Source organism: Protopterus annectens, chromosome 9.part0, assembly GCF_019279795.1.
Source record: "Protopterus annectens isolate FY-2018-M chromosome 9.part0, PAN1.0, whole genome shotgun sequence".
NCBI lineage: Eukaryota > Metazoa > Chordata > Ceratodontiformes > Protopteridae > Protopterus > Protopterus annectens.
In genome coordinates this window covers 765,644,920-765,672,595 of record NC_056743.1, presented here as the reverse complement: position 1 = coordinate 765,672,595, position 27,676 = coordinate 765,644,920, and the positions used below count along the sequence as shown (strand labels likewise).

Sequence of the window (27,676 nt, the reverse complement as noted above, 5' to 3'; positions counted from 1 at the left end):
GTGATGACTGCAACAGTGAAACATGAACATCTGGCAGATTAATGGATGTTTGACGTTGGATTCTGACATCACTTTAGGAAGGAAAAGAGGACTGGTTCACAATGACACCCTATCCCTATGAAAAATCAAGTAGGGAGGTTTACAAGATAATGCTTGGAGTTCTGACCTTCTTTTAGCAGAGGTGATGGCTACCAAAAATATAGTCTTCCAGGTCAGAAACTTTAGATGATTCAAAAGGGGAATGAATTAAGACCTGCAGTACTAAATTTAAGCCCCATGGAGTAGTTGGATCCTTATAAGGAGGTCTCAAAAGAAGGGTACCTTTCAAGAAGGCCTTATAGTTTTGATGAAGCCAGGGTGGAGTTTTCAATTCCTACGTGAAAATTAGAGATGGCAGGTAGTCAAGCTCGAATAGTCGAGGTGCTAGCTCCTTAGTACCCAAAAAACAAATCTTTTCCATTTACTTCTATAAAGTTTTCTTGTGGAAGCTTTGTGAGAAGACAGAAGTATATGACTGACCGGGAAAGACAGCATATGTTGTCTATTACCTGAAAGTGGAGAAACTACACTGACGGCTTTAGGTTTGAGATACCTGGGTGAATCATGTCTGGCAGTTGAGACAGGAGACCTGGAACCTGATCCAGAATCCAAGGTTGGTAGACTAGATGAGGCCAAAGAAACAGGAACCGAAATCTGTTGAAGCCAGTAAGGTACAATGAGGATGACTTTCCTCTTCAACCGGAAAGCTTTCTGCAGAAATGTTGGGGTCAAGGGAGTTGGGGGATACACACAGAGGAGACTGGGAAGCCAATTGTTTAGAGCATCTCTGGTGGTGGTGGGGGTATTAGGACAAAGAACCTGCTGCACTTGTTAGAGGAGATGCAAAGAAGTCTCAGCAAGGCTGGTCCCATCAGTGAAAACAAAAAAACATTTCCGCACCTTCCTCATTGAGATACCACTCTTGAGGTAGTAGAATGGACCTGCTCAATTTATCTATCATGGTGGACTTCTCCAGAATGTGCGTTGCTATCAGAAATTGGTTGGATGAGATCGCCCACTGCCACACTTAGAGCTTCTTGACACAAGGGGTAAGATCTGTTCCTCTCTGTTTGCTGATGTACCAAACAAGTAACATGCTGTCTTGTCTGAACAGCAACTGTCTCGAAAGGCAGACAGTCCTGAAAGGCATGCAACACTGAGAGCACTGCTCTCATTTCCAGGACTGGCCAGAGTGCTGGCCTCTTGGGGAAGCAAGTGCCTTGGACTGTTTTTCCCAGAAAATGCCCCCTCCCCAACCAATCTGGGACGTGTCTGTGGCTAAGGCCTTGGGGGCTGAGGTACAGCCTTGCAATACCTGATCTGACTGAATCCACCACCAAAAGTATCTTTTGCAAGTCTAGGTAATCCTTATCTGGGCAGGCATGTGCTGAAAAATTCTCATGTGAAATCTTGCCAAGAGAACTAGAACTACAGTTGCAGACACTGACCCTAAGGCTTGTAGGATCAATCGGGATCAGACTGTGGAATTGTGAATTATATTTCTGACCTGGAATCTGATAGTTTGTAATCTTGAGAGTGGATGCAAAGCTGTCACTGATACTGTGTTGAAAGTCATTCCTATGAACTCCGATGTCCGAGATGGTTCTGAGATTTGCTGTAATTTATGGTGATCCCCAGATGGGAGCAAGTCTAGGGTACCTGGTCTTGAATCCTTGTCAATAGATCCCTGTTTGGGGCAGTAATGAGGCAGTCGTCCAAGAACAGAAGCACAAGGAATCCTTGCAGTCAGCCATGCATTTGATGAACACCCTGGGAGCAGGGTAGAGGCCAAAAAGCAGTGCTATGAACTGGTAATGACTGGCTCCCAGCTTGAAGCGTAAATACCTTCTTAATTGTCTGTTCAACTTTATGTGATAGTACACATCCTAAAGGTCTACTGAGGACATCCAGTTGTCCTTGAACTAAAAGGGCAGAATAGACTGAACAGTGACCATCCAGAACTTGATGTGCCGAACTATTTGTTCAGATTGCTGATATCCAAAAATCGGTTTTCATTCCCCTGTTTTCTTTGGCACTAAAGAATCCTAAGTTCATTCTGAATTCTATCTGGTCGGACCTCTTGGATGACTCTTTTCTAGCAGCTTTTGAATTTCTAGTGCTGCTGCTTTCCTCTGACTGGGTGGAAATTTGCAAACAAGTGGAGGTGATAGGAAAAAGGGAACTGTATAACCTCTGGAAATAATCCACTGCACCCACATATCTTTTGTAAGGTCTAGCCAGGCTCTTTAATGCAGGGATAAATGACCCCCAACTGCCTCCACAGGGAGACAATTGGGCCTCCTTTCAGGAGTGCTGGTAGGGTCTGGCAGAGAAGGAAGCTCTAGACTCTTGGCTCTGTGGGCATCCTCTGCCACATGGGCGGGGTCTCACATTTGAGTTCCCTCCTCTGCCTCTGGGAAAACTATCTCCATGTGGATCTTGGAAAGGACCCTTGGACGTCTTGAACCACATTTTTCACCCTCCTCAATTTTTTTGAAAAGGTCCTTTGAGGGGTTGAAAAATGTAATCCCACTGCAGAAAGTGTCTTTCCATCTTGATCACACCTGGAGTGTGTGTCCTTCACTTTAGAACCGAATAAAGAGCTTCAGTTAAAAGGAGCACTGACAGAAAACCTGAAGAGCTCTGTAGAGTCACAAGCAAATCCAGGCATCCCTCCCAATGGAAATGACTGAACCCACTACCCTTAAGGTACCTTCAGCTGCATGTGAGATAAGCCTCATGGATGAGTTAGAAATAGACTGCAGGATAGCCAACTGTGAGACTACAGAAGCCTGAGTCTCAGCAGTACTGGGCCCAGAAAGGGATTTTAAAAGTTCCTTTATCAGATCCCTCTGTAGTCTTGTAAAGTGTGCCAAATAGTTCAGCAATCTGAGGGCAAAATTCTCAAGTATACACACACTTCCCAAATCTGTCCAAAGCCCTTGACTCCCTGTTAGGGCGACGGACAGAAGAATTCTGCTCTGCGAGTTCTTTCTTGGTGGCTGCTGCCATTACCATGGCATCTGCAGGGACTCCCTTGCTCCAAAATTCCCTTCCTGCAGGTGGTGCCAGAATCCAATCTGGACTTTTGGGGACTGGCTCGTCTCTTTTTGGTTCCTTCCACACCTGCCTAGAGACCAAGTCAATGAGCTCGTCAGCAGGTGGAGTGACCCAGGAGGTAGATGGGCCAGACCCAAAGGCCTCCAGGAATACAGATTCCTCTGGGGAAGGGTCATCAGTAGACCAACTGCCCCCTTGTTTAAGGATCTCAAAGATGTCTCCGAATGAGAAATCTTCTGGTGGTGATCTTAGGGACCTTCCCCCCTCATCAAAATCAATTTCTTAGGTGACTGACTCCTGGGGGGAGTCTAAGTGTCTCCTCTTGCACTTCCTCTTCCTAGGGACTTCTTCATGGGTTGATCCAGAAGTATCTGACAAAACAGTAATAACCTGCTTGGTAACCTGGAGACTTTGGGCTGGCTGCCCCTGTGGCATATAATTATGGGGCAAAGAGACATACAGGATCCAGAGGGGAGATCTGAGGCGTGGGTGGGTGGTCATCTGTCCAGTAGAAGCTGAGAACACATGCTCCACCACCTTAAAGGCAGAAGGCTCCAGGGAGAAAGAAGCAGATGGAGCCAAGAAGCCACACTCCTCCTGCTCCGAAGGCAATCCATCGGAGGAAGAGGTCGGAGCCAAGCTGTCCAATACCAAAGCTCTGACAGGAAGAGACAGCTCCAACAGCTTTGGAGTAGACTAATGCCTCAAAAATTGGCACTTCGAAAGCCATCTGTCTCCAAAAAATGTCAGTGCCACTGGACTCAAAGAAAGCCTCGAAGGCTAAGATACTATGATCTTCGGATCCTATCCAGACAGTTCCGGGAGACTTGGATCCAAGGGCCAATTGGTTAGATCGGACAGGAAGCTGAGACTGGTGGTGTACTGCAAACAAGGGCTCCCTGACCCAAAGGGATATGAGCTGAAAGACCTCCCATCTGTATATGCACCAAGAAAAACTCCCATCATTCTGTCCACATCCACCTCGGTCAGATTTCTGGAAGAACAGGATGATGGAATTGATGGTGATCTAGAGTCCCGGCGGGATGCCAGGAAAGGGGAAGGTACTCACGATGGTACTGGGTCTATAGAGGGAGAATAGTGCGTTTTAGGTAATGGCTTCAGATTCGACAGACTGAAATCCAAGGAAGCTGTTTTACTCTCCGATGCTGTCTGGGCTGAAGCAGTCTTTGAATCTGTCTTGTGTTTCTTCCATGGTGGCTCCATGGTTGGATCAGGCAAGGGGCCCGAGGACCTGGAAGGACCGAAGGCTTAGTAGATGGCTCCTTCAGTTTTTGTTTGGGGAGCTGAGTCCCGGATACAACTTCCGAAAAAGAAAAGGGTAGTAGCCCTTTCAAAACAAGTTTGTTCTTTCTATCAGCTATAGCACACGGATTGAAAGCTTTACAAATTTTACAGTCGATTTGTACGCATTGTGAGCCTAGACAGTACAAGCATAAGGTGCGAGTGTCAGCAAGTGTCAATTTGTGTCCGCATTCCTGACACTTTCTGAATCCAGATGGACCATTTTCAAACACACACACACACATATATATATATATATATATATATATATATATCTATGGTTTACTATTAAAATGTCGAACGGCACTACGTCGACTGTACTATAGTCGAACACGGAAGTTCGAAAATAGTAATGTCGACGTCAAAAAAACAATCTAGGAATGGTTTTAACATGGGTGGAGGTAGGTGTTCAGTATTATTCAGAACTACAAACATCTCCCCTACCTCGACCCATGTTAAAACACAGTCCTAGATTGTTTTTTTTGTCATCGACATTGCTATTTTCGAACTTCCGTGTTCGACTATAGTACAGTCGATGTAGTGCCGTTTTATATATATATATATATATATATATATATATATATATATATATAAATGCAGAGACAGAAAAAATACCAACAATGGTTTTTAAGGATACACTTAAAGTGTAAGTAAGGAGAAAGAAAAGGAAACTTACCAACTATGGTAAGGAGAAATATGCAAAGTGTATGAAAGGCAGGTATAAATACAAGAAAATAGCAAAAAACTGAAGTTATTAAAGATACAAGTAAGAGGAAAAAGTTGAACTTGTCTATCAAAAAATAACTAACAAGCTCAATAGCTCACAGCGACCATGCCCAGACTCAAAAGCAGCAAACAAGATCTGGGGTATGTTAGGGGATGGTGCATTATGTGTAAAGGGAGGAGCCTGAGAGTTTTCTAGTGGCCATGAGCTAAAATGACAGCAGTCTCCGATCAGAGAGTTGGATCCAAACCCAACTGTTGAGGAATGAATGAAAACTGACATCAGATGAGATGTTTCCAGAAAAAGGTAAAGAAGCCACACGGCGGAGGCTTTCATTAGCCCAAAAATTTTCCCAAAGGAGATGACCACATCTGGTGGGGAGGAGGACTTGTTATTCATGTGAGTTTCAGAACTACAGACATCTTGGTCTTCTGATTCCCTTCCTAGGGCACTGAGGGTGAAGGATAAGTTCTCCTTAACCCTTTGCTCTAGAGTCGAGTAGCACATGGTTTACAGAACCAACAGAGATCAATCACATAATGGTCAAACACCAGGGGTCAAGAGATCTGGCTGTGGTGCTTGAAGAATAATTAAAAAATATAAATATAAAATATATAAGATTCATATATAAATACTTGCTTTCAAAGTGTAACTTAGACCTATGGATGGGAAACAGAAAATGTACCCTAGGACTGCCACCTGTACTTCTAATGGACAGATTCAGCCTCTGAATGGTTTATTCCATGCACAGGTCCCCTCATATTATCTATGATATGATCCCAGTTATTCTCATTAGGAGTAATATATATAATTATCCACCATGGGATGGGGAAAGCCAATCTATAACCAAATGGAATAGGCAAGTTTGAGCACCCAAGGGGAAAATTGGCTAGCCTTAAAATGGCCTGTAGGGGCAGCAAGCCTATGAACCTATAAGAAACAGTATCTTGTTGCAATATTAGGACCAGGTAAGAATGGGGGCATCAGCCTGTATCTCCTGAAGATGAATTCCTGTACCCACAAAGACAACTATGTCCAGACATCAAAGAGCCAAAGAACACTAGTATGGGTCAAGCCCTACAAACCATACAAGTCCAGGAAGTCACACTGAAAGCCTTAACACTGAACAAAGACTTCTCTGTTCTAAATGAACCCACCAAGTCTTTGCTGGAGGACTGGATGGCCTACATTGTGTGAGAAGACCAGGCCTAAACATGCTCCACATGCACAATTCTAAGACAGGCAGTATCCACCTCCCCTAAATGTAGTTAATGGAGGGAGGGTATGAGCATCTTGTAGGCCTATTACTGTTAAACAGGTATGAGCTTAGCAGCTCACTTCTAGACAGGGATAACTGGTTGCTAGCAAGGCCACTCACTGTCAGACTTTACAAGGGCAGGGTGTAACCTGCATCTTGACTCCAGCTCTGTCTTATACTTGCATTACTCTGGTACCAGGCAATGAACAAGTTATCCTGTGCCGGCCACCCTCATCAACTGTCACGTATACAGAACCAAGAAAGGACTCCATTTTTCTCCCTTTTGGGCACAATAGTCGGCATTGTTTATGGTGCTCTATATCATGTTCCTCACCTAAAATCTGGCAGTGAAGGTATAATGGGAAGGGTTTAGCTTCTCAGAAATAAAACGTGGGAACTTGTCCATGACGAATGGCAAGATCAAGATTTGAACTATGCACACAAAGTGAATATGAACATTCTTCATTTTGTTTCCTTATCTGAAGTGCAAAAACTAATCAAACTGGTTAAATTCTGAAGCCACAATAGGAAATGGGAACACTGCAACAATAAGTGTGAAAGGCAAACATTAGTTCATACTCCATTGAGGAACGCTGACAGAAAATCAGACTGAAGAGAGCAAAAGGGAATAGAATTTGCATTCATGTAGCAGTGCTCTGTACATGGCAGCATCAGAAAAAGTTCTAGTCAGCAGAAACTTCCTCATATAACCTAAACGAAAATAAAACCATGTAAAAATAATTAGCATTCTGTATTTTCTTGCCAACATATACCTGATCTTGAAGTCCTTTAGTTTGTCAGGATGAAGTTTAGTAGTTAGGAAATCTGGCATCTTTCTTCCTAGTTGGTGAAAGCTGTACAGCAGACATTCAACATAACTAAACTGAAGTTTGGGTTCCTCGCCACCTGCATTCTCCCCATTCTCCGCTTCTTCGGGAGGCAAAGGCATAAACTCCTAAACAAGGGAATAAACATGACAAAAACATTTCACAAGATGCTGAAAGTGGAACTCCAAATATCCGCAGAGAACAGCAGTTCAAACCTTCCCAGAAATGTTGTCAGTTGGGACTGAGGCATTTTTCAGAATGAATAACTGAATGAAATATCAAACTAAAGCAGCAGTTCATACCAGTAACTTGTCAAAGAGCTTCATTAGGTTGGACTCAAGTTTTTCCATGTTACCAAAGTAGGGACTTATTTCAGCCAGCAGTTTCAAAACCTGAAAAAGAAGCATAACAGAAAAAAGTGAATTCCAGCAGTACTTTTATGGCAAGTGAAACAGTAAGTAACTTCAACGCATTCACCTTTAAAGTTCAAAACCCTTCACTTACATTTACTAGACACATAAATCCTTCTCTGCAGGAACACCATTTGTAGATTTGCATACATATGACTCATAAAAACAGGAAGCTTTCTACAATTACAAATCTTGGTGACTTCATCCTCAGATATCCCCGACACAATTCAGTCTTTCCTCTCAGTCCTCCACCAAGGAGACATGATTAGAGTCAAGCTAGGAGAGCATGTTTATCTCCTGCTACTTTTGTTTGATCCTTCCTGTGAGCATAACTTGCAATGCAAACAGAAACACTAAAATATGAAATTATATTCTGGCATACGCTTGCAGCAAAACCCATCTTCAGAAAGTATGGTTGTGTACCTACCATAAATGTAGATGTTAGAGTGTATTCACTGTGGCAGTCATTACTCTTGGGTTATCCTGCTGGCAGGCTACCCTCAGTCGGCCAGAATTTCAAAGTCTAGGTCCAGCGTCGGTTGCTGTCGCCTCTTCCCTGATGTCAGTGCACCAGGGGTATAAAAGATGCAGCCGATGCCATTTTCTTCAGTCTTTCTTGCCGTGCGGTGCCCAAAGCAAAAGCAGTTCGCAAGTGCTGGTCGGCAGACTCCTGAGATTTTCAAATCCGAATTTCAGAACCGAAGTCTTCATTAAAGCTAAGTACCCCGTTGGGGAAACTTTTTTCTTGCTCCAGACCGATGTCAGAAAAAGTTAACAATTGTATTTCTTATGGGAAGCAAATACCTCATAAGGATTTTCACTCTTACTGTATTCCTCGCCTAGGCCCTGATCACAATGTTGCTAGCTGTCGGTTTTGTGCTAGATTTAACTAACACACTATTAAGAGTCTGTTCGATTTTGCATTTCATTACTTTGGCCGAAGATTTAATTATATAATACCGTCGGAACAGCCGACAACTGGAGTTTACAAAAAACGCAAGGACAAAGAAAAGGATAGGCATCCGAGGTCCAAAACAGACGACGAGGCCTCTGCTAGGCCAGTCGCCGTTTCTCAGCGAGGCGCTTTCGCAGCCCCTGGTGCCCGCTACCTCAGAGCCACAGGCCACTTCCGACTCCCACGTGGAAAACCAGCAAAAAAATCAGCAAAACCCATCTTCAGAACCTAGATGGAGTGGCCGTCCAGACACAACGGTGATCGTAAGATGGTAAAAAGTAACCAAATTGCTTACTCCAGAGAGTTACTGCAATGAGAAAATGGTGGGAATTCCAATCACTAAAAAAAATTACTACTTACTTAGGAAACCAGAAATGGAGGAAAGCCAAATACAGAGAAGTCAGCCTTCTGAAGTACAGGGATGCTACATAAGCCATACTTCTGGAATCAATGTCGTGGTAAGTTTCAAAGAAGGTGTGGACTACTTTGGCCACTGCATAAACATGAACAAGGGAGATAATTTTACCGCTGGCATTGTTAAATACCTCCCTCATGGACTTGTTTTTATTAACTGTGAAGAATTCATAAAACATGTAACCCAGCAGGGCCACCAGCTGTGCCTGGGAGTGATTCATTCACAGTACCAATCACAGAATTTTAAGAGACCAGATAGTGTTATAATACATTCCAGCATAGATACAACATTCACTTTTTACAGCTTATGACAAATTTACAGCTTGGCAAACGGATAGCACTGGATACACTAGATATCTACTCACTGTATATTAATATTCCACACCAGATCAGGCTTTGTATAATCTATTTGCTACAAAAGGCCTATATCTATTCCAGTGAGTTTTTTTTATTTGTTTTAATACCTGAACCCAGTAATAACTAAGAATGGGATTCACGACAAAGGTGAAATTTACTTAGTTAATGGACTTGCTGTGGCTGTATCTTTTGCTTCCATTTATGCACATCTTTTCATGAGCATTTTGGAGACCCACATTTATTTTTGACAAGATAATCTTTTTTGATAATACAGTTATGTGGTGATATGTCAACTGGATGACCGCTGGATGGTATGGAAACGTAAGGCTAATGCGCTGAAATGTTTCCAGGAGATAGTAAAACAGCACATACTTTGGTTTATAGTCTACTCTGATATGTAAGAGGTTCACAACAGATTTTCTAGGTGTTTCTATCACTAGATTAGTACATGAGACTACACACAGATCTGTACATAGATAGCCACTTTCAATGAATTATTTCCCTAGAGCTGACAGCTGTTATCCAAGTCATATACCAATACACCAAAGTCGTGGTCTGTCAGGTTGTAAAGAAAATGCTCATCAAGTGATGACTACACACTTCTATGCAAGATTTATAAAATGCAGATTTATACATTCAGGGTACAGGCCAAGCCTGATTAAACAGACTATGCAGGAAGTGCACAGAATACCATGAGAAAACTTATTATAATAGAAAGATCACAGACAGCCTGATAAATCATAGAACATAATACAGTTTATAACCACCTATGGTAGTAATACTTTTTAAATAAAGCAGTTCATTAATCAAAACTAGTCTGTTTTAAAGGGAGATGGACTTCTGGGGCCACTGTTACCAGACTCGTGCATTTAGAAAAGCTTAAGGCTTAGGACAGCATTTTAACAAACTAACTGGGTTTACTATGAGCACCTGAAATTATGCTGGGAAAGACTTGTGTAAGAACTTACCATAATGACAGATGTCCTTCTCTTCCCTGCTGCAGTATTCCTGACATAAGGGAGTTGCCAGCCAAGGCCAGTATATCAATGTCTTCTACTACCTAGGGTGCACAATTTATCTAATGTAGGCCACTAACAGACATCGGCCATAAAAGCAATGTACATGACCACCACACTCAGAACTGAAGCCCCAGTTGGAGTGTGTGCAAGGGAAAGAGGATCACTGCATTCAAGAAAGGCAAGAAGTGGGAGGAAGGAAGGAGGGATGGAATAAGCAACAGAGAGGAGAAGGACATCTATTGTTATGTTAAGTTTTTACACAACTAATCTATGTCCTTCTGTTCATCTGTTGACATAAGGGAGAGTGCAAAAGCTCATGCAGAAAGGGAGGGGAGAATGGCAGAGGAAGTTTCTATGAAGCTATGGAGAATGGCCCTGGTAAATCTTGCCTTGGATTTGGAAATGGAATCCAGCTTATAATGTTTGATGAAGGTGTGGACAGATGTCCAAGTAAGCTGCTTCTAAGATAGAATTGGTATCAACCCCTTAAGAAAATGTCCCAAGGAAAACACTGCCCTTGTGAATTGAGGTTTGACTGAGTCTGGAAGGACTTGGTGAGAATAGCAAAAGGCAATGGATTTTGATATAAAATTGGAGACTGTCTGTTTGGACACAGGCAATCCCAGAACCCTGGGGTGAAAGGACGCAGTTGGTCCGATTTCCTAATGGGTTTAGTCTTGTGCAAGTAAAACCTGAGTTGTCTCTGTACATGAAAAGTGTAAAGGATCCTCTCACTACTGTTCTGGGAAATGTGGGAAGATGAATAGCTTTGTTTAAGGACAATTCATCGACTACCTTTGGCATGAAGAAGGGATTGGTTCAAAGGGAAATCCTGTCTTTGTGGAAAGACAGGAAAGGAGGAGATGCCATAAGGGCTTGTAATTCCAAAACTCGCCTGGTGGAGGTAATGTCTACCAAGAATACAGTTTTCCAAGTACAGTATTTGCGAGAGCTACAAGAAGCTGGTTCAAAATGGACTTGAGTCAGTTTCGCCATCACAAAGTTGAGGTCTCAGGGTGGAGCTAAGGGTCTCCTGGGAGGTCTGATGCAGACACCTTTTGAGAACAGTTTTGCTTCAAATCTGGAAGCTAAGGGGGGAGAAAGTGGCAGGCAGGCATAAATAGCTGACAGATGTGCTTTTATGGAAGAGTAAGCTAATCCTGCATTAAGCAATTCACACAGATATGACAGAACCAAAAGGGGGTCCACTGTTAGTGGATCATGGTTTTTGTTAAGACAACAAAGCGAGAATCTCTTCTTCTTGGAAGAGGTAATATTTTCTGGTATTAGGTTTCCTGGCCTCCTGCAGGACGTGAAGCACATCCCCTGAATAAAGGTATCTGAAAGGGATCAGGGCTGACAAAAACATTTCAAAAGATGCTGAAAGTGGAACTCCAAATATCCCTAAAGAACAGCAGTTCAAACCTTCCCAGGGTCAGTGCGAGGGTCTCCAAGTGTAAGTGGATGAGTGAGCCCTTGTTCTGTTAGAAGGTCCACTCTGTGGGGTAACTTGTGGTGACTGGCCTTGGCTAGATGAAAGAGCAGGGGTAACCAATGCTGTCTTGGCCAGTAGGGAGTCACCAGCAAGATTTTTGGTTTGTCCTGCTGAATTTTCAGCAGGGCTTTAGGAATAAGTGGAAGGGGAGGAAATGCATACAGGAATTTCCCCTTCCAGGAGATTGATAGGGCACCCACTCTCCTTGCCTGAGAATGGGGTTCTATGCTACAGAACTTTGGAAGTTGCTTGTTCAGAGCAGAGGCAAACAGGTCTATCCATGGAATACCTTACTTGTGGACAATGTCCAGGAACACATCCCTGTGAAGCATCCATTTGTGAGCCTGTGTTCTGGATCTGCTTACAGAGTCTGACACAGCATTGTGACAGGAAGGGATGTAGACTGTCTGGAGGAAGATATTTAACAGGTATGCTACACCCCAGGCCTACATGGCTAGTCTGCACAGGAGATGGGATCTGGTCTCCCACTTGTTGATATACCACAAGACTCTTACACTGTGTGTATATATGCACCCTTCTTGGTCTGAGCAGGGATTGGAAGGTTTGAAGGGTGAGGATTAGTGGCTTCATTTCCTTGATGTTTATGTGGTCCCTCCTCTGGGGTGGCATCCCCAGGGCAGCTGCCAAGCCCATGTCCAATGCATCTGTGTACTGTGTAACAAACCACAACTGGACCAGTATCAAGGAGCCTCAATCCTCACCACTGGCACCTGTGAGGAATGTTCACCGGAAGGCTAACGGGTACACACAGACTTTCCAGATGCAGCGCTCTGCATCAAGTGCAATTTCCCATAGTACCACACAGACCACAGCCAGTCCAAGGTTGTTTTCTCCCTCTTTCTCCAGATTCCCATTAAGACTCCCCACTGGCACAGCTACAGAGTGGAGATGTCAGCTGAGTGGCCAAGCCAAGGCCTCCAGCACCCTCTCTGTCCAACCAGTGCTTCATGTCCCTGCCCAAGTAGCTGACACACACAGACATGCGCACACACACAGACAGAGAGACACAGACACACACCTGGGAAAGGCTGGCACAGGTTTACTAGCTATGCCCCTTCTGCCCAGACTATAAGGTAGTTATGACTGCCACCAGACACTCCTGCCAGCTACCTTAAAGGTCTTCCAAGGGTACCCAATATACTGAGTGAAATTAATATTAATATAAATGGCAGTTTGACCAAGGGCAAGGCTATTAGGAGTGGCCCAAACAGGGTCACATAATAAATATGCAAGTACTCTCAAAACTTAAATATCTCTATAAAGCCACAATGAAAGTTTTAAATGTATTTAATAATTGATAAAAGAACACAATACTAAATATCAATTTACAGTGACACCAGAGTTCAAAATCATATGAAATATTTAAAACAATGAAGCACAGCCTCAGACAAATAAGGAAAAACAATATCTAAACTAAGCTTCACTACATTCCTGACTTCATCTAAGAGTTACTACATCCTAATAACTTACTAAATAGAGCAAAGCAAATGATGTGGTCAATGGCTCTTCTTGTTGTCAGGCCCAAGACAGAATACGTAATGCTAAGTCTTCAAAAGACTTCTCAAAATAATACCTAAAATATTAATGCTGGGATAGCTTGCAGAATGACATTTCTGCTCATCTGACTTTGTTTCCATGCAAAACTCCCCACTGCTGGCAGCTTTCGGTATTTAGCACCAAACCATAAAAGTGCACACACAAGGTCTTTTGTTCAGATCTTTGGCAGGTGCTGGAAGTCATAAAACAATTGTATACCTCTATGCTTCCAAAGTAGTGATTACTTCACCCTAAAGACAATACAGAAAGCTTCATAGTACAGACTTTCTGTCTCTGGCTGCACTGAAATCTGTGAGATAGCATCTTTATGACCTAGTCTATAAAGTGATTTAATTTCAGACATTTTTCTAAAGTTTGCTGGACTGAGGAAACTTCAGTTTACTCTGTTAAAACGTACATTTAAACAGTTACAACAGTACATTTACATTTCTGTTCTCTCCAGTAAGGCACACTGTGCATACCTTTCAAACACAAGCACTTTACAAATACCTTTTCAACACAAATGTGTGTACAAATCAGTCTGATATACACATGACATACAGTTCTAATACATTTGTAACACAAGCATCTTGTATAAATCAATTTGATATTCACAAATGACATACAATTATTTACAAAATTCCAGCTTGCTGTGCTGGTAGCACCTCCTTTCATCACATACATGTTTAGAGACAGCTGTGACATCTACCAATGGAGCCCCTTCTTGAGACAAGGTAGAAGAAGCATTTGGTATTCCACAGGGTGGGCATGTTGAGACCGCACTGACTTTAGGAACCAACGGAATTTCCTCATGTGTAGTCTTGCAATCAACTCTAACATTTTCAGGAACTGTCTTGCAGACAGCCGCTGTAGGGGGAGAATCTCTGCAAAGACCAGAGAAATCGCCTGTGGCTTGGCAGGGGGGAGAGAGACCACCATACTCTTGGTTTGAAATCTGCATCCAAGGAAGACATGGTCCTGGGATGGCACCAGGGATGACTCTGTGAAATTTATGGTGAAACCCAGGCTTTCTAAGTTGGCAATTGTCAACTGGAGATTTTTGTTCAATTCTGCTTGGGAACTGGCTTGAATCAAAAGGTCGTCTAGGTAGGTGATGATCGGGATACCTTGGGGCCTGCAAAAGGCAATCACCAGTACTAGACTTTTTGTGAAGACTCTCGGGGCAGTGGAGAGTCCAAAAGGCAAAGCCAAGAACTGATCGTGAAAGGATCCCACACAGAAGCATAGGTATCTCCTGTATCTGGGATGGATGGGTATACGAAGGTAAGCATCCATGATATCTATGGAGGCTTAGGAATGCTTGAGGGAGAATAACAGGGAATAAGGTCTGCAGGATAAACATTCTGAATGAGGTAAGTGTGAGAAAGTCATTGAGGTAGGAAAGGTTTAGGATGGGTCTCCAAGGACTTTCCTACCTGGGGACTAGGAATAGGTGTGAACAGAAGCCTCTTTTCTCTTGTCCTGGGGCCACAGGCTTGACCGTGCCTGTTTGATCAGGTTTTGCAGGACTGGAAGAAAAAGAGACTCCTGTTCTTTTGGAGGTAGGGGTCCACCTCTGAAGAGAGGCACCTTGTGCCAGACCATGAAGTACCCCCTCTTGATGATGCTCAACACCCACGAGTCTTGGGTGATAAGTTCCCAGGATGGAAGGGATAGGGTAAGGCATTGGGATGGGGGAGGGGTGTCCTGACTTCTTGACAAGTCATGAGGAGAAGCCTGTCTGATCACGAAAGGGATGCTTAGCTAGCTGAGAAGAGGAGGAAGACATTGGAGGAAACTGTTGAGTCTTCCTAGGCTTCTTTTGAAGTTTTGAATGTGGCGTTCTGGTTTGCCTGCGTACAAACACTTATTTTCCTGGTAATTCCTGTGAAATTTAGGTACTGGAGATAACAGAATGTACTCAAGATCTTTAAGGTCTTTGCTTTTAGGGATTTGAAAAGTTCTGCAGAGGACTTACCAAAAAGGGGAGAGTTGTCAAAGGGGGCATCCATGAGTTTTCCCTTAATGTCCTCCGGAAGGGGCTGAAGCCTTAACCAGGCAAATCTTCTTAGGGCAGAAGAGGAGGCTGCTACTCTTGATGTTGCTTCTACAGCATCGTACTTGCACTTAATAGACTGTCTACCTGAGAAGAGGAAGCAATGAGGGAGGAGGCCAAGGCCTTGATTTCAGAGTCTGACATGTCTAAAATTAATTTTGAAAGTTGAGACAGGAGCTCCAGATTATACCTGGTCATGTGAATCTGTTAAGTCAGAGCTCTTTAGGCCAGGGTGGCTGACGTATAGATTTTTTTACCCAGTCTCTCCGTCTTCTATCCTCATCTAAAGGGAGAAGTGGAGGAGGAATGAAGCAACCTGGAAAGCCTTATCAGAGGCTACTAAAATCACCAAAGGGCCTGCAACTGGGGCCTTGAAAAGAAAATTGCAGTCTTTAGGTACTCTGTAGTACCTGTCCAGCTTTTTTGGAGCTGGAGGTTGAGAATCCAGATGAGTAGAGGTAGATGCAAAAGCCTCTAAAATGGCTGGTATAACAGAAGAAATGGCTGAAGGGCTAAGGGAGTGTACTTGGAGGAGTTCATAATAATGTTTTTGGACATCTGACATCTGTATAATGTCCCATTTGAAGTGGTCATACATCCTAGAGATGGTCAATCTAAAAGAAATTTTCTCCAAGGCAAATTTTGTTCCATTAGAATCTTCTTCATGGGAGGCATAATCTAAAAGTGAGGGGATATGGGAAGAGTAATCCAACAGACCACTATCCTCCTCAAAAGAATCTTTCTCAGAAGTGGCTTGAGGCCTAGGTCTTTTCTGTGGGGAGGAAGGCCAGGCAGGAGGAGAAGCAGGGTGACAAGAAGGCCTAAGCTCTATAAATGTCTTATAAACAGGCCTTGTGTGAAATTTTGCCATTCGTTCTGAGAATCGGGGGGGGGGGGGGCACATACGCTTGTTTTTTGCTTCTTCTTTTCTGGAGTATCTATGCAATGCAAAGGAGGAGGGCCTGACACAGGCTTACATCCTATCAAGTCCAAGTCAACATCCTCACTATTTGGGTAACCTTCCTACAACCTTCAGACACAATAAGCCTGGGCTCCCCGCCCCTGGACATCGGGCAGACGATGTCCGAATAGCCTCTCTGGATGTGCATACATCCAGTTCCAAGGTGGCCTGGGAAATGGACTCGGCCTCTAGTTCCCGATCTATGGCAGCACGTGTCTCTGAGCCCTCATGTGCTTTGGGAGAGACGTCCAAATCGCGAGGTGCAGCTTCGGGCCTATGTTTTTTGGCCTTGCGCTTAGCAGGCTCAGTCACCAGGTCACAGGAGGATTCCACTGTGTTCTCGGCTAAATGCTTAAGATGCTGGTTTTCTAGGTAAATGCAAGGGAGGATAACAGACTTTGGAGGGTTTTATGTACCAAAACCTGACAAATGGAGCACTTCTTGTGGTCATGCTGGGGTTGAGGCAAAAGAGGCACTGGGAATGACCATCCTTATGTGGAATCGGTCTTCCACAGTCACACTTCCTTTTCCTGAAGAACATTAGCCTCAATAAAAGACAAACTAGCAAAAAATAAACAGAGTTCCCCACCAGGGCACTTATCTTATTTTAGGAGAGACACCATGTCCTTGTGAAAAATTAGTTATGGTGGCTTAGAAGAGAGGGCACGGAGTTCTGATACTCACCTGGGCAATGTGACTGCGACCAGAAAATAGTTTTCCATAACAAAAATTCCAAGTCTGCCTTGGGGGTTGAGTCAGGGCTTGTAGTAGTACACTTAAATCTCAGGGTGGAGTAGGGTTCTTGGGGGGGGGGGGGTGCGGGGCAGAGTAAAAAGACAGCCGTAAAAAAAGCTATACAAAATACAGATGAAGCCAAAGAAGAAATTGTCACGTCCTACATGAAAACTGAAGATAGCTGCAAATTGAAACTTTAAAGCAGAATAACAAGCACCACTATTAAATATGGAAACAAGAAAGTCTAGAACTGGAATGGGGGCAGAAAAAGGGACTCATTGTCTTTGTACAGCCCAATGGGAGAAGATTTTCCATTTACTCTCATATACCTTTCTAGCAGAATCCTTCTGAAAGGATATATGGAAGTGTCTGACTACAGATGAAAACCTGGACTGTCGAGCCATCATTGGAAGTGGAGAAACCATGTGGTCAATTTCAGGGTCCGAATGTCCAGATAAGTTATTTCTGAAGGGTAAGAAAAGAGATTCTGGTTTGGCTCCAACACCCAAGTAGTGTGCACCAGGTGAGGCCACAAAAAGGGGAACCATACTTACAGAAGCCAGAATGGAGCAATGAGTATTGCACTTTGTACTTCAGCAAAGACACTTTCTGTGGAAATATGGGAATCAGAGGGGTAGGAGGAAAAGCATACAGGAGCCCAATGGACCAATCTTGGACTTGAGAGTCTCTCAGCAACTCCCCCCTCTGGAGGGATTAGGGAGAAATACCTGCCACACTTGGAGATGAAAGGGGTAGCAAAGAGCTCTCAGCATGGCTGGTCCCACTCACAGAAAATAGTTTCCGCCATCACAGGGTTGAGAGATCCCTCGTGAGGGAGTAAAGATGGACCTGCTCAATTTGTCTATTAGCAGACTGGACCAACCTGGAATAAGTTTCCAAAAAAAAAAAAAAAAAGGGAACCAGAAGAGATTACCCACTGCCAAACTCTCACTGCCTCTCAAAATAGTGGACAGGACCTGGTGCCCCCCTTGCTTGTTGACGTACCAGTCTCTAGACATATTGTCTGTCTGGATGGCAATCATCCCCAGATGGAGGGCATCTTGAAATGTCTGCAATAGGACACTGATGTGACAATTGGCCTCCAATTGGGACCAAGTGCCTTGGACTGCCCTTCAAGTAATGCCCCCTCCCCCTTCTAGTTAGGTGGCATTCATAGTCACTGTGACCATGGGTTGTAGAAGGATAAAAAGGCAGACCCTGAAAAACTTTTGTGGTGGTCACCAGGTAATAAGTTCTTTGCAAATTCTTGTAGTTCATATTGGAGCAGATAGGGACTGGCATCTTACAGACCACTGCACTGAAAGTGTCCACTGTAGTACCCTCAATGTAATCTCTTGCAAGGGTACTAGAGTTATGGAAGCTGCCACAGATCCAAGGAGCTGTAAAACCAACCTTTCTGGTGGGGACAGAAGAGAGGAGTTGCGAGATGCCTGTCTCTGTAATGTATTTATTCCTGAATGAGGTAAACTTGCGATTTGAGTCACCATGGTTGTAAGAGCACCAATGAACTCCAGGACCTGAGTGGGGGGAGTTGAGACTCGACATAGTTCACTGTAATGTCCAATTGAAGACATAGCTGGTTTAACTAGTCCCTGCCTGAATCAGCAGAAGCCTGGTGGGAGCAGAGAGGAGATAGTCGTTCAGGTACGGAAACACTCAGAATCCCAGCAGTCTCGGGTTAGGTGTGACCACTGTTATGCATCTGAACATCCTGGGGGCTGTGATGAGACCAAATGGCAGTGCTCTGAACTGGCAATGACTGGATTCCAGCTGGAAGTGAAGAAACCTCTTGATTGCCTGCCCATGTTGATGTGATAGTATGCAACTCAGAGAACTTGTAAGCACATCCAATCATCCTTGCACAAAAGTGGCAAAATGAACTTGATCCATGACTACTTGGAACGTCTGATGCACTACTGTAAGTTTAATTTATTTCTACTTAGATGCTGATGTCAATTCACAATGCGAATTTATGTTCAGAGTTATTAATAGAATGGACACTAGAGGGAGCCTTAAGATCATTTTCTATATTTTGCATGCAATTGTTTTAAATAAGTCTTAAACGTTTTAAAGTACATGATTTTATATGATGTTATATTACTTTATGAAGGATTTAACACATTTTTTTTACATAGAGGTACTTGGGTAACATGGATTTTAACAAGTAAAATGACAGTATATGTACTTCTAATTTAGAGAGGCTTGTATATGCACACAGTCACTTTATATTTATTGTATTCTCTATTAATTGCTAATAAACATTTTTATTTCATTAGGTAATTAATTAAATTCACCACGTAGAGAGAGTATAAAAGGAATGGTTCACAAGTCTGTCCGCATCTGATGAAGAAAAAATTGCAAATGAAAACGTATTAGATAGGAGATGTTAATGCCTGGAGTGTATGTGTTTTTTGTAGATTTTCATTAAAGCTGTATTTTCAAAGAAAACTGCTGGTATTCAATCCTTGGTGGTACCTGTGGATTCTGTTTGAAGTGAACTTTGGTGCCTTGGTGAATATTTTACTTTACTTTGATGTGATAGTATGCAATCCAGAGAACTTGTGAGCACATCCAATCATTCTTGTGCAAAAGTGGCAAAATGAACTTGAACCATAACTACTTGTAACATCTGACATACTACTGCAAGTTTCTCCGATCCAATATAGGTTTCAGATCCCCGTTTATTTTTATGGCACTGAAAAGAACCTTGACTAAGTTCAGAATCCTTGACGGTCTGGGGTGACCATTTGGATGACCCTCTTTGCCAGCAGTTTTTGTACTTTTATGGTTGCTGCTTTCTCTGAATGACTGGAATGTCGAGAAGTTTTGTAGAGTGATTGGGGTGCTGTAGGGAAAAGGGTAAATAGCCTCAGAAGAGCAACCATTCTTTTGTATGAAAAGCTCAAGTATTTCACTGAAGGAGACATCCTCAAAGGATGATCTGGGGGAAAACTTCTCCCTCATCAAAGTTGGTGTCTTCTGTCAAGGATTCCTATGGGGAATCTTAAGTGCCTCCTCTTGCACGTTTGCTTCTGAGTAGGCTCCTTGGTGGGATACTCCAGATAGCACTTGCGCTGAATCCTGAATGTCTCAAGGCTTGTATGGACCAGCTGTGCCGATGTAAAAGGTTGCAGAGGCTCAGAGACCACAGCAACTGTAGAAGGAGTGGACCCGAGCGGGGGAAAGAATGTCTCTAACTGTGGAAAAGGTTCTCTCTACTAGCTCAAAGGCAAAAAACATGGCAGAAGCAAGGGCCACCCTGGCAGGAGCCGAAGCCAACTGCCTAGGACAGCTCGGGGCATCAACCTGACTCTGCTTAGAGGCAGAAATTAGAGACAAGCTGTCCACCACAGACACTCCAAAAAGGAGAGATGGCTCTTAGGGCACTGGAGTTGAACCCAACCCCCTCACCAATCCAGGGTAGATGCTTTGGCTCTGAGATCCCTCTGACAAAATCTACACAGACTGGATCAGAGGCATCAACAGAGTCTTAGGCGGCAAAGGCCTTGGATCCGAGGCAGACAGAGTCCGAACTCTCAGGTCCAATGGCTCCAAAAAGGAAGGTCGAATCAGAGTAGGAATCAACAACTGGGTTGGGGGCCAATGGCAGGCTCACAGGTCTGATGGGAGATGCAGCCGGTAAAACTCCCAAATGAATCTGGGCCCACAGAAACATCCTCATCATTCTGTCCACATCTGCTTCAGTTAAACTCCTAGATGACCTGAGAGATGACGAGGTAGATGGTGGCCTCAAAGTCCTTCTCAGGGTCTCCTGTGGGAAATGTGAATGGATCATAGAAGTTATTGGCTCCGGACTGAAGGTGGATGAATGGTGAACTAGAGATCTTGACTTTGCTCTTGTCTGATCCGAACAGCCAGACTGATCCAAGAGTTTAGAAATCTTCTCAGGTGGAGCCAAACCCAAAACAGTGGAGGGAGAATGATCAGGGGATTGTTTCCTAGCCTCTTTGCCTTTGGTTGATGAATCCCCCTTAGCTTTTTCAGAAGGCTTCATGGAAGGAAGGGGAGGTCCAGCAAAAGAATTACTGGATAACAAACCCTTGAGGACTAACAAAGCGTCCAACCAACCAAAACACAATGGTTGAACCCTGCAGAAATGTACTCAATGTCCAAACGGACACAGCCCGAATATACACACTTCTGGTGGGCACTGGAATTATGGATCTTGTGCCCACAGGAGGTGAATTTTTAAAATTCAGTCAGCTTACCCAACATGGTGCTGAAACCTAAAAAAAAATGAATGGAAGGAAAAATAGCAGAACCTACTGATAATGGTAATAAAATGGACAAATATCAACAATGGTAAAATATGAGTACCTATAAAAAGGTAGCAGTAGAAAAAAAAGAACTTCAACTAAGCAAGGAGACATGAGGCCTACATGAAGTGAGAACCACAAAACAAACCTAACAGACTTTTTTTTTTTAATTACAGAGAGTACAAGGGGAGGATGAACAAGGATAAAAGTAATTATAATAGATTAGAATGAGAGCGCTTATCCTATCCACTCTGAAATGCCCAAGCTAAGTTAGACCACATCATTCGCTGAAGCAACAAATGAAATTTGGGATAATTCCTACTAGAATGGAAGATTATGGGTAAGAGGAGGAGCTTGAACTACTGAGCAAAATCTTTAGAAGTGGGCAAACTGGATCCAAAGTCGGATACGAGACCCCATCAGTTGAGGAACAGTTGAAAAATACATCAGATCTGGTTTTCACCAATTAAAGTTCACTTGAAAAGTAAGGTTTCCCAGCAGTTTCAACTCTCTCAGAAATTTTCACTTTGAGGCCTGCTCTGGCCAGACTACCTAAATGAAAATCCAGGCTTATTTTAGGTGGAGCTGGGTGTCAGCCCAACTAATGGGGAATGCCTTGCCTTATACTGGTTTAAACAAGCTTTAGCGAGAGAGGGTGTTTAATATTCTCACCACCTTTAGCTTCAAAGCAATAAGAGGAATACAGTAAAAAATAAAAACATTAATCCAGACACATATTTGGGAGTAGCAATATGTTGAAATTCCTTTCTCAAAACAACTTGAGTCTTAAAGGTGTTTAATTTCCCACTCCACTCCAAAATAATAAAAGGATGATATCAGAAAATAAATAAACTTGCTTCACTGTCTAGTTTGGGATCAAAGAGTTGTCATTTTCTCTTCAAAGGGTTGTAAAAAATAGACTCATCCCCCCAAATCTATTAACAGCTTTCCCATCCAAGTCAAAGGACAGGCATTGCTATATACAAAGAAGTTATGCACACAACATTACATCTGTGTTGTCCATTTTCATTCTTCCTCAACTTATGGGTTTGGATCCGATCCCATCCCCAAGATCCAACTCGGCCACTGCAAAAGCTCATTGCAACCAGGAAACTCTCGAGCTACTCCCTTACCCACAATGCACCAACCCCAAGCACCTCATATCTTGTTTGCTAATATCAGCAGAAAGTACTGAATTACAGATGGAGGAGACTACATCTGGAGCTACGGTCCAAAGAAGTGGCATAATCAGAAAAATACTCGCTCTTCCAGGAGACTACAGGGCAAGGGGTGGGGAGAGGAAGAATGAAAATCGACACAGATGGAACGTTACGGTGAGTACATAACTTTGTCATCTGATGTCAGTTTCATTCTGTTCTCAACTTAAGGGACAGAGTCCTCAGCTACCTACATGCCCGGGTGGACTCAAGGAAGGACAGTCCTGAGCACCACTGAATGATGCTCTACCACTGGAGACAATATACAATTTCGAACGAGTAACAAATGTGTGGGAAGTAGCCCAAGTAGCTGCAGCACAAAAGTCATCTATGGAAGCTCTAGACTGAAAGACTTATGATGTAGCCATAGCTCTACTGGAATGAGCTTGTAATGGTTTTGATAAAGTAAATGCGCAATTTGTGTGTGTAAGATAAACAATCCGTAAGCCATTTGGAGAGAGTAATTTTAGCAACAGATTTTCCTAGTTTTATGTCAAAAAAATAAACAAATAATTGGTCAGTCTTCCTGTTATTTTCTCTTCTGTGCAGGTAAAAATGCAATTGCTTGTGGATATCCAATAAATGCAACAAGTACTCACCTTTGTTAGAAATTATGGGGAAGAATACAAGCAAATTGATAGACTGATAAATATTAGACTCTGAAACCATTTTAGGGAGAAAGGAAGCATTACTTCATAAAGTGACTCTTTGTGAAAGATCAAATAAGACGGTTTTGAAGACGAGGCCTAAATCTCTGAAATTCTTCTAGTAGAAGTAACGGCTACTAGAAAAACGGTTTTCCAAAACAGATACTTCAGCTCACATTTAGCTGCTGGTTTCAGAGAGGGGTTGAGTAAGTTGCTGCAAAACTAGAATAAGATCCCATGGGGGAATAGGGTCTCTAAAAGGAGGTCTCAGGAGTACCTCGCAAAAAGGTTCTCTTCTATGTCTATGGGAGACAACAGAAACACCTTCAAATCCTGTGTGGTAATCAGAGTGCTGTTAGATGGAACTTTACTGTGGAGGAGCTAACTCCATCTTTAAAAAGAATGGCTAAGAATTCAAGAATACTATGAAAAGGAGCTGAAAATGGATCAATGTTACTCTTGTGGGCCCAGTAAGCAAATCTCCTCCACTTACTAGAGTAGAAGGTTTACACGAAGACAAATGTATATGACGGACTGGAGAGGAGAGCACAGGCTGTATGAATCATGCTTGTTGAATGAGACAGGAAGTCTGGAGTCGGATCCAGAATTCATGGTTAGTTAGTGGAGTAAATGAAGCCAAAGGAAGGGGGACCAAATTTGTCGAGCTCAAAAAGGTGCAATGATGATAACTTTGCTCATCAACCTGGCAGTTTTCTGCAGAAACTTGGAAATTAGCGGGATTGGTGGGCAGGTATAAAGAAGGCTTGGGGGATCAATCATGAAGTAGAGCACCCCTCTGTGACTCCCCCTGTGGGTGCATTAGGGCAAAGTAGCTACTTTGCTTGTTATTTAGGGGAGAAGTGAAAAGATTGCAGCAAGGCTTCCCTTATGGTTGAAAAATCATATCCGCCACCTGTTTGCTGATAGACCATTTGTGAAGTACAGGAATTCATCTGCTCAGCTTGCCAGCTATCACACTGGACTTTCCCAGAATGTGCATTGTGATGAGAAAGTGGTTGGACAAGATCGCCCACTGCCACACACTGAATGCTTCTCAACAAAAGGGGTAAGATTTGGTTCCTCCCTGTTTATGTACCAAACTACTGACATGTTATCCATTTGAAATGCAATCTTCCCCAAGAGGAAAGCTTCTTGAAAGGCCTGCAATGCTAAAAGCATCGTTCTCATCTCTAGAACACCGATATGCAAACTGGCTACTTCAAGAGACCAAGTGCCTTGAACTGTCTTTCCCAGGTAATGCCCCCCCCCACCCTAAATGGGAAGCATCGGTGGTACCTATGGTCCTTGGGCTGAGGGTGAATGAACAGACGGCCTTGTAGGGCTGATCTGAAAGAATCTACCACCAGAGAGATCTCTTGCAAATCTGTGTAACATGTATCGGGATTGACATAGGTTGTTAAAGTACTGACCATTGGCTAGCATCCACTGTAGAATCCTCATGTAAAACCTGGCTAAGTGCTGCTACCATCGATCCTAGGGCCTGATGAACCAAGCAGGCAGAAAATTTAGTGCTGCAGATTATTTTTCCTGACCAGTGTTCTTAAGATCTGAACTCTGAGGAAGCATTTAAGCTATCACTGACTGTGTTGAACAATGCTCCTATAAACTCCTACATTTGAGTAGGTTCCAAGCGAGACTTTTCATAGTTTAAGGTTATCCCCAAATAAGAGCATGTGTGAAGAACCTGATTTCTTGCCTCTTTTACTTGATGCCTGATCTGGGCAGTAATGAGCCAGTTGTCTAGATATGGTAACATCTGGAATCCTTTAAGTCCCAAATGAGCTGCCATTACTGCCATACATCTGGTGAACACCCCAGGGTCTATAATGAAACCAAAGGGCAGAACTCTGAATTGGTAAGAAATGGTTCCCAGCCAGATGCATAAATACCTTCTGGACCACCTGTTCATCTTTTTGTGATAGTACACGTCCTGAAGGTCTATCGAACACATCCAGTTATCCTTGCCCAGAAATGGGAGAATGGACTGAACCGTGACCATCTAAAACATTGTGCATCCAACTGATTTGCTCAAGCTGCTGAGATCCGAGACTGGTCTCCAGTCTTCAGTTTTCTTTGGCACTGAGAAGAATCTTGAGTGAGTTCTGAATACTATCTGATTTGGTGGGACCTCTTGGACAACTCTTTTCTAGCAGCTTTTGTATTTGAAGTGCTGCTTGTTCCTTCTGACTAGGTGGAACATCGGGGATTTTCATTGACATTGGAGTAGAAAGGAAAAAGGGTATTATATAACCTTTGGAAATGATCCTCTGCACCCATGCATCTGTTATCTCTAGCCAGGCTCTCTGGTGCAGGGATATATGAACCCCAACTGCCCCCAAAGGGGGACAACCACATCTCCTTTCAGGAGCACTGGAAGGGTTGGTCGAAAAAAGAATCTCGAGAAAAATAAGTTATGTATTCACCATAACGTTCCATGTTGGTAGTCCATCTCACCCTTCATTTTTACATATGGGTTCGGAGCCGATCCTCGGCTCCGACTCGGCCGATTTACAAGCTCGAAGACTTCTGGTTGTCTCATGGCTAAGCAGGTATCCCATGGTGCATCAGTGCAATCCCAAGATCTTGTTTGCTGCTCGCTAGAAACAGAAAACCCCCTAACCAACAAACCAATACTAAAGGGTCACCAATCAAGACAATCAAATTATTACCTCCAGATCTTCCAGGATGGGGGCAGGAGGGCGGATTGGTAAAAATGAAGGGTGAGATGGACTACCTACATGGAACGTTATGTTGAGTCCATAACGTCTTTATGTTAGGTAGTGCAATCTCACCTTCATTTTTACATTTGGGACAGCATCCCTAGTGCTTTATTCCTGGGTGGCTCATTGGAAAATACTCCTGAGCACCGTGGAGCCAAAGGATGCTCTACCCCTGGATGCCAAATCCAACTTATAATGTCTAATAAAGGTGCGAGAGGTAGCCTACGTAGCTGCTGCACAAATATGATCAAGTGGTACCCTGGCTTGAAAGGCTGCAGAGGTAGACAGAGACCTGGTAGAGTGAGCCTTGATCCTGTGGTGTAAAGGTCCGCCCTCCGAAATGTACATGAAGGCTATGCAACTAGAAATCCAATTAGACAATGTCACCTTAGAAACAGGTAAGCACAATCTGGAGTTGGAAAAAGAATTTAATAACTGGTCTGACTTCTGAAATTCTTTGGTCTGTTGCAAATTGAAACGTAGCTGTCTATGAATGTCCAGCTGGTGGAAACGATATTCAGCTGCATTAGTGATTGGAAAAGACAACTGTTAGCTCAATGGACTGATTAAAGTGGCATTAGAACAAACTTTGGGAACGAACAAAGGATTGGTACGTAAAGATACCCTGACTTTATGAAAGATTAAATAAGGTGGCTTAATAGACGGGGCTTGCAGCTCAGATACACGTCTGGCTGACGTAATAGCTACTAAAAACACAGTCTTCCAAGACAAATATTTTAAAGAACGTGAGTGAGAAGGTTCAAAGGGAGGGGATGTCGACTTGGACAACACGAAATTTAAGTCCCAAGAAGCCACAGGTTCTTGTAATGGTGGTCTCAGTAAAGTTGCCCCTCTCAAGAAAGTCTTGCATGGCTTATGAGACATAAGTTTAGCATTTGGGGACCCTAAATAAAAATGAGAGACTGCCGCCAACTGTACTTTGATGGTGGCCGCAGCAGATCCCTGCTGAAAAGCTCCGAAAGGAATTCCAGAATCACGGGAATAGGAGCGGTGTAAGGATCCACGTTCATTTTCTGTGCCCAAATAAAAAACCTTTTCCATTTACTGTCATGCAGCCTTCTGGTTGAGGGATTGTGCGAGGATAAGAGAATATGTGACACTGAGGAAGAAACATCATGAAGCCTGACTAGAGACTGAACTGGAGCAGCCATGCTGTCAATTTGAGGGTGTGGAGAGCGGGATGTAGTGAACCAGACATGTGGGTCAATAGATCTGGAACTGGGTCCAGAATCCAAGGATGGTCCAGAAAGGGCTCGAGGAAGGAGAACCAGACCTGACGAGGCCAGTAAGGAGCAATGAGGATCAACTTGCTTCCCAGTTGACTGGCTTTCTTTGTGGATAAGAGGGAATGGAGGAAAGGCATATAGAAGTCCTGTGGGCCAATCGTGGACCAGAGCATCTCTGGGTGTTTCCCCCAGAGGGGGAATCAGGGAAAAATAGGTGCTGCACTTCGCATTGACTGGGCTGGCAAAAAGGTCGCAGCAAGGCTGTCCCAATCTTTGGAAAAACTGTTCCACTATTTCCCGTTTCAGAGACCACTCATGAGGCAGTAAGATTGCCCGGCTTAGCTTGTCGGCTATCAT

General features: G+C 43.4%; 1 protein-coding gene across 1 annotated transcript in view; it reads right to left on the bottom strand.

Annotated features, from left to right (window-relative positions):
• Positions 1–27,676, bottom strand: part of API5 (apoptosis inhibitor 5) — a gene marked incomplete in the record, with an annotated part of 1,096,633 nt that overhangs the window by 384,624 nt on the left and 684,333 nt on the right. Inside the window, 2 exon segments of the mRNA XM_044083396.1 lie at positions 7,157–7,338; positions 7,513–7,602. Coding sequence (XP_043939331.1) covers positions 7,157–7,338; positions 7,513–7,602 — 272 coding nt within the window.